General features: G+C 35.0%; 1 protein-coding gene across 4 annotated transcripts; it reads left to right on the top strand.

The window, feature by feature from the left end:
* Positions 63 to 1,942, top strand: LOC104737099 (single-stranded DNA-binding protein, mitochondrial). Of its 4 annotated transcripts, none has more exons than XM_010457201.2 (7): positions 63 to 215; positions 352 to 448; positions 526 to 686; positions 956 to 1,164; positions 1,351 to 1,451; positions 1,530 to 1,589; positions 1,684 to 1,942. In XM_010457201.2, exons 2-7 carry the CDS (start codon positions 388 to 390, stop codon positions 1,698 to 1,700), a joined length of 609 nt encoding a protein of 202 aa, XP_010455503.1. In that variant the 5' UTR covers positions 63 to 215; positions 352 to 387; the 3' UTR covers positions 1,701 to 1,942. The 4 variants fall into 4 exon arrangements, with proteins under 4 accessions (XP_010455503.1, XP_010455502.1, XP_010455505.1 ...); XM_010457200.2 differs by having other exon boundaries at positions 317 to 448; XM_010457203.2 differs by having other exon boundaries at positions 64 to 215; positions 529 to 686.

The following is a 10,497-nucleotide window of genomic DNA, read 5'->3' as shown; positions in this document are numbered from 1 at the left end:
AGGGTAATTTGGTAATTTCACGGTGAGGGTTCCCGACCCGTCGTCCTCTACCTCGGCAAGGTTTTTCCCGTTCACCAGCCATTTTTGTTTTCCTATTCTAAACCCTAAAAAACCCTCACCGCAGGGTTTAACGAATCAGAGCCCTTCGACATCGTTTTGGTCTTCTTCTTCTTCATCATCTCTGTGTTGCGTTATTCTTCTTCTCAAACTCACTGGTACGCCATTTCCCTCTTTACATCAAATCCTGCTTTCGCATTTCTCAGCTTAGTCGTGGTTGATTGGTCTAATTCAAAATTGTTCCATCGCTGTGACGTAGAAACCCTAATTTAAAGGGATCACTGCAATTTGCAGATTAACTCCAGAAGTCAGAACCATTCCTGCTTTAAAATGAACTCACTCGCCATCAGAGCCTCGAAGCTTCTGAGATCTTCTTTAATATCTCCTCTTGGTAATATCCCTCTTCAGTGTTTTACTTAGAAATGCTTTTAATCGTAATCTGTTTCTTATTGGGGTTTGCGAATGTAGCAGCAATAAGTACTGAGAGAGGCTCCAAGGCTTGGTTCTCAACTGGTCCTATTGATGAAGGTGTGGAAGAAGATTTTGAAGAAAACGTATCAGAAAGACCTGAGCTTCAACCTCATGGAGTTGATCCCCGTAAAGGTTGGGGATTTCGCGGTGTTCATAGGGTAAAAAGATTCAATCTTGGAACACTTTTACACTTTTGAGAGCATTAGTAGTAGCTGAAGAATATGATAATCAAATTAGGCTTATCTAAAGACTTCAATTGTATGTTTCTGTAGTAAAGGAGATTGTAAAGGAACGATCTTTTCGTGTATGCTGAATGACTTGAGTTATCTTGATTTAACATCATTTCATTTTGTTATCTTCTTTGGAGTGGGGTGATTGTGTTCTTGTTGTTTCATTTCATTGTTGTTTTTTTCTTTGATTCACACAGGCGATCATCTGTGGGAAAGTAGGGCAAGCACCGGTACAGAAGATCTTAAGGAACGGGCGGACAGTAACGATCTTCACAGTAGGAACAGGTGGGATGTTTGATCAGAGGCTTGTAGGAGCTATCAATCAGCCGAAACCAGCTCAGTGGCATAGAATCGCAGTGCACAACGAAGTGCTTGGCTCTTACGCTGTCCAGAAGCTTGCTAAAAAGTAAGCTTTGGCACATGTTTAACTATCTTAAAACAAGGAATTGTATTAGTTTAGCTCTTTGTTTCCAATCTCTTGTTCTTGTTTCTTCTTTATTCGCTTGATCTATGATGGTATCAGTAAATATATATAGGAGGTGAAAGGTGTAGGTATTCAACTGAACTTTGTTTCTGGTGCTTTGTTTCACAGCTCATCGGTTTATGTGGAAGGTGATATTGAGACGAGAGTGTATAATGATAGTATCAGCAGTGAAATTAAGAGTATCCCTGAGATTTGCATCCGTCGTGATGGTATGTATGGTTTCATAATGTTGTTGATCTGGACCATCAGTTTATTGCTATGTTACGATTCTTTTTGTGTTTTTGCAGGGAAGATTCGGCTGATCAAATATGGTGAAAGCATTAGCAAAATCTCTTTCGATGAGCTAAGTAAGTTATATCATTTTTTCATTCAGCTAAATATTCTCAATTAAAGAAGAGATATTTTGCTTCTGTGTTTGAATCTTTGTTCCACATTTGGCAGAAGAAGGATTGATTTAGTCGGAGCAAGAATATCCCGGTGGCCGTAAGGAGAGCAAACTGAATCAAAGCTTTTCAGAGTAAAATCAACAAAACAGTTTCTTTGTTTTTTTTGGTCTGTCCATTGTGACTTTGTGAGCACTGAGTTCCTTTTTATGGATAATAGGGGCATTTATGTAGTTTCTGGTAAAAATAAGTTAGTCATGCCGTGGATTAGTGGAGTTTTACTGATTCTTCCGGTGTACCAAAACTACGGTTCTTCAGTGGAAGTTATATTATGGCAGAACAAAGGAAGAGCAAAGAAGAAAAATAAATAATGATCACAATACGAATTGGGCTAAAAAGGCCCACAAAATGAGAGAGACACACCAAGGTTTTTACCGTGGTTTCGTATGTTGAAGTTGTTTTATTAGGTTTTCAATGGTTGCTTAGTGGTGAACCAGCAGACCAAATGGACCAAGATAGACCATGGTTTTTGTCAAAAACTTTTGAACACGAATGAAGTTGGACTTGGTTTTGAGTGGTGAAAAGTAGACGAAACCAATTTTAACATGTCTGTTGAAGCTTGTTCGGTCATATCGACTCCAATACACAGCTTGATATTCAAGCTTGAATTAAACATAGCTACATTCTTCTCCACACTAACATGCAATTTATGTAAATTACTAAACCGTTCCTCATGACTCACTTATTGCAGAATAATATGGAGCTTTTTTGAATTTTGCCGATAATCATGGAAACGCCGACTATCGGACTCAAACCCATTAAAACTTGCAAAACATACGCGCATATCAATTAGAAAAGTTCTTCACAATTATCACATTGAAAAACATGTTAAAGTTAAAAAAAATGATAAAATACAATAATTGAGTAATTTTTGTAATGATTTTTCTTATATAAAAAAATTTTAGTCATTCATATGTGTGTAAACTGTAAACATGTTAACACATGTGATATGAGACTGAGACAATTTACAAGATGACAATTTCATAGAATGTTCTTCTTTCTCCTATCTCTTATCTTCGAAAATCAAACCATGCGTTCATAGAAATTGCGATAAATTTATCACAATAGCTATTTTGAGGAATCAATTCCCCCCCTCTCCCCCCATTTATTAGAGTAAGAGTTTTTGACATTTTAGTGTGATTAACTATCATGTCAACAACATTAATGTTCTTTTTTATGTGTTATAATATATGGAAAATTATATTAATTATCAGTAAAAAATACTTAGTCAGTATACATGCGTGCATCTTTCCATAAATCAACATGCATACATCTTCCTATAAATCAGAGACTGTCATAGTACTATCCAACATACCCAAAAACGAGTTAAGGACGAAAAGTAGGAAACCAATGATTTTTCCAAATCCGAATATTGTGACAAAACTCTTAGACTTTGGTCAGGTTTAACGACCTTTTTTTCAATCGATCTACAACCATATGAAGTCATATTTCAACTTACAATAAGAATAAGAACTTATTATGGTAATATATACCTTTATATAATCGAGCAAGGAGGCTGTGAGGATTTTTCAGAATTCACCAAGTTATTTTGCTAGGAGAAATCATGTAAGCCTTTAAATATGTGTTTGCTATTATTTATAGATTTTAATGAATCAAATGAATAGTGCATTTTTGGTCCGTAATTCCTTTCATATTTTTTGTTCGGAGTGCATGACAACATATATGTGAATGATGACAAAATGATTTTTAATAAAGTAGATAATTTGGCATATCTTTGTGCATCTAAACTTCTCTTAATGATTTTGGTAATGTAAAAATGAAATCCGACAATACTCTCTTATATACAAATATACAATATAGACTATGTAATCTTTTTCTTTTGAATATTGATTTTTGACAAAATTTAGATTTATCCTTTGGGATTACAGTGTTTAGTTCTTACAAACAAATAAAATCGATGGACTCAATCTTGTAGGATTCTTGTAAAATCGTATGGACTTCATTGTGGCAATATTTTATATGTTTGTTGGCTTCATTACCATATAGATAAAACTTCGATTCGGTTGAGATATTTTAGAAAATGAGAAATTTTTAATGATTTGATTTTAAAAATGAGAAATTTTAAAATAAAAAAACGTTAATTAAAAAGAAAAAATTTAATTGTAAACTTTTAATGTCATATTTAATATTTTTTTTTATAGAATAATTTAATTATTGTTACTTTTATTTTAACAATTGATGATTAGAAATAAGCAACTTCATGTGGGTACTTTATTCGAGTTTCTGTATGCTTCCAATCGGATAATTCGGGTTTGGAGATTTGTGATTCGTTGAGGAAGCGAATGGTTTACATATCAGATTGGTTTGACTTCTATTCGGATATCTATCACGTTCCATATTGTGGAATAACTTACACTCATATTTTCTTATGTTTTGATTCAAATGATTAGAAAATCAGAAAACAATTACGTATATATGTTTATACTTACAATAATATTTTTTTTTTGGTAAAATACTTAAAATAATAAATTTCGTTTTGTTTTGTTTTGTTTTGTTTTGTGACTGCAAATCAGTTAAGAATCTCAAAACTCCCAAAACAATAGTCTTACAAATGTATAAAAGAAACTTCCATTGTGTCTCGTAGGAAATCCTGATGTATGTTCTTATTTCTTGGACCTCTTGAAATTCAAAGTTTGAAAGCTGTCAATAATAAAATAAAATGAAGGTTTTAAGTGAAGAAAGTATCACGTGAGTCCACGTGAGATGAAATGGACCGCTTCTTAGAAACAGCGGTTGGGTCTCTCCGTCACGCACGAAGAGATCAATCTCACAGTGTCGGTAGTCACATGCGTTCATGTGGCCATGAATGAACCCTCAATATATATATTTCGTGTTGTTGACAGCCTCAAAATAAAACTTTCTGATATTTGTTTTTCAATAATATTTTTGTCCATAATTAAAAAATAGACAAACTCAAACTTGTGATCTTCGAACGCTAAAATGAATCTTTTATACCTTTGTTAATTGTTATAAATGAATAGTAATATGATTTCCAGTTGTTTAAACTTTTATTATTTCAACTCAAGCTGATAGTTTAATTCGTTTTCTCACTTTACAATATATCATGCATATTTCTTTTGTCTGGAATTAAATTCTTTCTCTGTAATATTATTTTTTTGTAAAATATTATATATGTTTTTGGTTTTTATCAGTTCTAGCAAAAATATGATTCAGATTTATGTTATTTTTAGAGTAGACTTATGTTTTCTTTTTTTAATCAATAATATGCATTCTGGTATATTTAAATGGGATTCAAAACTATCAAACTATAATATGTCCCGATCGAAGTTACGTTTCTCTATCATATAAAATTGTAACGAGTGATCACCGTAAAATTATTATATTAGGCTATAAGCTAGCTACTCGGTTAGTGATTGCTGCCTGGTATAAGATTCTTGTGTCGAATGTGCAACTCACACTTGAAAACCATTAAAGAAATATTTAAATCGTACTATATAGACTATGATTTAAAATGAATTCAAATTACGTAAATAATACAATAAGAATTCCAATTCAAATTCTTTGTAATTCTCCCCTCTGTAATCTTACCCAATCAAACAGCTTTCATCAAGGATAGGCTCTTGATAGAGAATGTCCTCCTGGTTTCTGAAATTCTGAATGGGTATCATTTGTCTTCCCTTTCGCCAAAGATCACTCTGAAAGTGGACATCTCAAAAGCTTTCGACTTTGTTCGCTGGGACTTCGTTATTCATGCTTTGTCTTCTTACGGAATACCAGATCAATATTTGAAATGGATCAAAAGCTGTATTTATTCCCCCACCTTCTCAATGAGTATTAATGGTCTCACATCAGGTTACTTTAAGGGAAGGACAAGTCTTAGACAAGGGGATCCCTTATCGCCAATCCTCTTTGTTCTGATGATGAATGTACTCTCGATTATGCTCAATCAAGCGGCTCAAGACGGTATTTTCCATTATCACCGTGGGTGTGAAGAAATGGACCTCACTCATTTATGTTTCGCAGATGATTTACTCATCTTTTTAGATGGGTCTGAGGAGTCTCTAGCTGGTGTATTTACAGTTCTTTCTCAATTTGAAAAGTACTCCGGCCTCTCAGTAAATATCTCGAAATCCTCTATGTTTACATCAGGCGTCAGCGAAGACACCCTCTCCCGTATGCGATCAAAATTCCCTATCCACTAGCCGCACTGCCTGTAAGATACCTCGGTCTCCCTCTTTGCTCCAGAAAACTTTCAAAAAAGATTGTGACCCCCTTCTGTCCAAGATAAGGGCAAGAGTGAATTCTTGGCAGCATAGACATCTCTCTATCGCGGGAAGATTACAGTTGATTTTGACTGTTATAGCTGGGATCATGGGGTTTTGGTCCAATGCCTTTTTCCTGCCTAAGAAAGTTATCAAATGCATAAACAGTATATCCAGCTCTTTTTTGTGGCATGGTTGTCTGGACAAGCCTTCTGGTGCTAAAGTTGCTTGGTCTGACCTGGTGTTCCCCAAAAAGGAAGGAGGATTAGGTTTGCGTTCATGGTCCTCCTGGAATGAAACTTGTGCTTTGAAGCTTATTTGGATGATATATTTTAGGGCAGGATCAATCTGGGTGGCTTAGGTCCGATCAAGATATCTCTCTACCGCATCTTTTTGGGCCTTGAATGAGAAATCCCCCCAAGTCTCTTGGCTTTTCAGGAAACTTCTCAAGATGCGTCCCAAAGCCATCAAGTATCTCAATATCAAGTTGGGTAGAAGAGATGACACTTTTTTCTGGTGGGATCCTTGGACCCCTTTTGGATCTCTTCACCATTTCCTTGGTCCAGACGCTCCAAGTCGTATTGGGATTCCAGTATCCTCTCTAGTCTGTGACTACAAGGTTGGGGAAAATTGGATCCTCCCCCAAGCGGGATCAGATTCCTTCCTCCAAGTACTAAGATTTATCACCACCATCCCTCACTCCACAGTCAGTGACACTCCTCAATGGATCATTGATGGCAAGGTATGTAAATCTTATCACTCTAAGGAAATGTGGAACTCTTTGCGTTTGTCAAAACCGCAGGTCCCATGGTTCCCCCTTGTATGGCACAAAGCAGCTGTTCCAAAACACTCGTTGGCTGCTTGGTTGTTCATCTTAAATCGTAACCCAACTCTTGATCGTATGATCAGATGGGGCTTCGATGTGGAACCGTTATGTCTCCTTTGTGGTTTGGTAAATGAGACCAGAGATCATCTATTTTTTGAATGTGCTTACTCCTCAGCCATCTGGTCCGCTATAGTAAATAGGATGGAGCTTCTCCCACCTCCTTTGACTTGGGATCAAATTATCCTATGGCTTCCAAATGCATCTTCCTCTGCTATCACCTCATTGGCCCTGCTTCAAGCTTGGCAAGCTTGTATATATGAAATCTGGAAAGAGCGAAATCGGCGCTACCACGAAGGTATTATCCTCCTGCACAATGTTATCTTAAGCCGGGTCTCTATGGTGGTTAAGGATAAATCTTTAGCCTTGCGTAATAAGTCTACAAAGCTCGGTGAAGCTCTGAATGTCTTCTGGTCCTCACACTGACTGGCTTCTTCTCCATTTCTTACAAGCGTCTTTGGGTTGTCTTGTGTTTTGTCTCTTTTATTGTAAAGTGAGTTATGCTCACTATCCCTTCCCCCTTCATTCTCGGTTACGCTGCTGGTTCTGGTTTTTGCTTGATTCCTTGTAATCTCTAAACTTTTATTATATTTTATAAGAAGGCTCTTTAACAAAAAAAAAAAAAAAAATTCAAATTCTTGATCAAATATACTAACCAAAAATTGGGGTTTACGTAAGAGTAGGAAACAGACAGTTCTATAGTGTAGTAGCAAATTAAAACTTTGCACGTGCGGTGACATCTGTTCGAGAGCTTAATATAGCATATGTGCCAAATGACCTCATATTAAAAATGTTGCTTACGAATAGATTTTGTGGTTTCGACTTGCTAAAACATTTAGTAAGTCTCTAATAATTTTGGCCTCTGCCCATAGTTATATTCATCATATGCTTGCTCATTAATTGGTTTTGCTTCTTATATTTATGGCCGTGATACCATTTCTAAAAATTAATTTCTCTGCTTGGAGCAACTACACAAAAGAAATAAATACCGTAATGAGACGAATATCATCAACAGTTTTATTCAAGCAACTATGAGTGTGTGAGTTAGCTTAAATAATATATTTTAAAAAATATACACCAACTTTACATAAATCATCCAACTCTCACCAAAATATCAGAGGCACCGACCGTTATTTCAATAAATTACCAAGCCAGGCTTCCTCCCAATGAGTGCATATACACCCAATTTCCGCCCACACCTCATGGTGGTGTTTACATATTTTTGACCGATGTTATGTAGCTATTTACTTAGCAATCCCATATTGCCAATTTAATAACAAAAAAGAAAGATACAACTTATGGTTTTGGTAGACAATTGATTATGGTTGGGGACATCCAACTCAAACAAAATGACCCAACTTATGACTTTTCACCATTTATTTTCTCTTTATCCTCTTTTTTTTTTTGTTTTTCTCAAAAATATCTAACAAATTTTCTGTGACTATCTATGATCTATTTGACGGCATTGTATTGTTGATTATATTTTTTTTTGTGCAACTGTATTGTTGATTAAATATTAGAATTAATTTTGGTGCGTGTATTGTTTGTCTTGTGTGTCCCCAGTCTTAAGATTGTTAGGCGCATTTATTTTGTAAAACTTGTGTATTGAAGGTTTCTCAATTAGATTTTCCCAATTAAAACATAAAAAGTAACAAAAAAGTTTTTCAAAGTTTTTCACTTGAGAAACGTTGAGAAACTGTTTTGAAAACATAACTAATTCTAACTGGTTAGATTTTATTTTTCTGATTTATTATTTAAATAATTAATAATTTTATATAAAAATGATTAAAATAAAATATTTTGAGAAACCTACTAAATATTTACCGATGCAGATGCTGTAAGGTCGATCAAATCCCACCCAACGTTTTTTTGAAAAAGGGTGTTAACCCACCCAAATTTCATTCTTATCATATAGTTGTAATCCATCTGCTTTACTAAATTAGATTATATAAATCTCTCTTAAATTGGTCGTATCACTTTGTTTCTTTTTGTCGTATGTTACATTATCATCATGAATATGTTGATTTATCCTATCACACATGATGATCAATCTATCATATCTACTTACATATACATGATATACGTGATTATGATAAACAACTTCACGAACAACTCTATAACATACAACTTTTTCGTAATATTCAGATTTCCAGTTGAGGATTCTTACATGCACCAACGATAGACCCTCTTACTCCCTAGTACTTGACACTAAGATGGATGAATTTTCCTACAGCATCTCAGAATTTTTGTTTAGTTTTACACCATTTATCTAAAAAGTGCATTCTAGCTCTAAGAATCAAACCCTATATATACTTATTGTAGATATGTTTAAATCCTTGACCATTGGATAATGCAACTTGCACAACTGAAGAGTCGATTTAGAATTACGATCTGAATTAGGAAAAAAAAAGATGTATATATATTCGGGTTTTGACTTTGTATATGATAAAAAAGTAATGATATTATTCTATGGCATTTAAACAAATTTGTTTAGATGCATGGAAGATTCGGAGCTTCCGTAACGGGTGGAAGGACAACTGTTATTTCCCATTGACTAGATTTTAATTCGCGGTACACCGCAGGACTATATTTTTAAAAGATTTTAAATTTTAAATTTATGTTATAATTGTTTGTTATTTTGTGGTTGTTTATTAATTTTTTACTTTGTATAGTTATAAATAGTTATTGAGTTTATCCAATATTTTACCATGAAAGAAAAATTTCCTTTCATAACTAATATTAATGATTTTTAATAAAATGATTAAGTTCTTTGATTTTTAATATAAATGTTATAATGTTATTTAGGTCTTGACCCATAGTCCTATCACATTTGTATATTTTATATATATAGAATAGTATTGGTTTGATGTATATATCTTTTTTTTTGTTTTCAAATAGAACCAAAATGGAAATGTTTGAACAGAGGAAAAGAAAAAACACAGAAACAGAGAAACAGAAACAGAGAAACAACAATATTATAACGCCTCACCCCTCACTTGGTCATGAAGCCAAGAAGGCCCTCCAAGTGAAAGATAAGACTGGAACCGACCATCTCTCGCCATTGCTACCTTGTTGGCAGTAGTTGCAACCGAGTAACATCTCCAGGCAGAGAACTTAGACAACGCCATATGTATTTCATTCAATATCAGATGAAACCGAGGCCAAACCGACGGATTATTAACAGCCTCACTGACCATAGAATTATCCATGACAAACTCTACCTTAGGTATTTGCAGAATTGAGACCGCTTCACTTGCCCACAGGAAGGTTCTCAAAGCCGCAAGGAACTGTGAGTCTGGAGCTGTAAGTGCATCTCTAGCATGATAGAGTACCTGTCCTTGAGAATCTCTCATGATCCAAGATCCACCCGACAACCTGGATCCTGTTCTCCATGAAGAACCAATATTGCACTTGACAAAACCCATTGGAGGCTTACACCACTTGATCTCCAATTTGCTCTGCCTTACACTTTGGGGATGATCTGCATAAGAAGGTAGAGCCTGAACCACAAACCATTGAGAAGATTTGTCCTGCGCAGTGAGCACCATATGTCGAAGATTACCATGTTTCCCTTGAAAGACCAAAGTGTTGCGATGTTTCCAAATTCCCCAAAGCAACCAAGGTATAACATAACGTATCTCCTCTGGGATTGTATCATTTTGTATCAGAGACCATAGGTGTTCCC

This window comes from Camelina sativa, chromosome 13, assembly GCF_000633955.1.
Source record: "Camelina sativa cultivar DH55 chromosome 13, Cs, whole genome shotgun sequence".
In the NCBI taxonomy this organism is placed as follows: Eukaryota; Viridiplantae; Streptophyta; class Magnoliopsida; order Brassicales; family Brassicaceae; genus Camelina; species Camelina sativa.
Note: the sequence above shows the minus strand (reverse complement) of the source record. Positions and strands in the feature narration are given on the sequence as shown.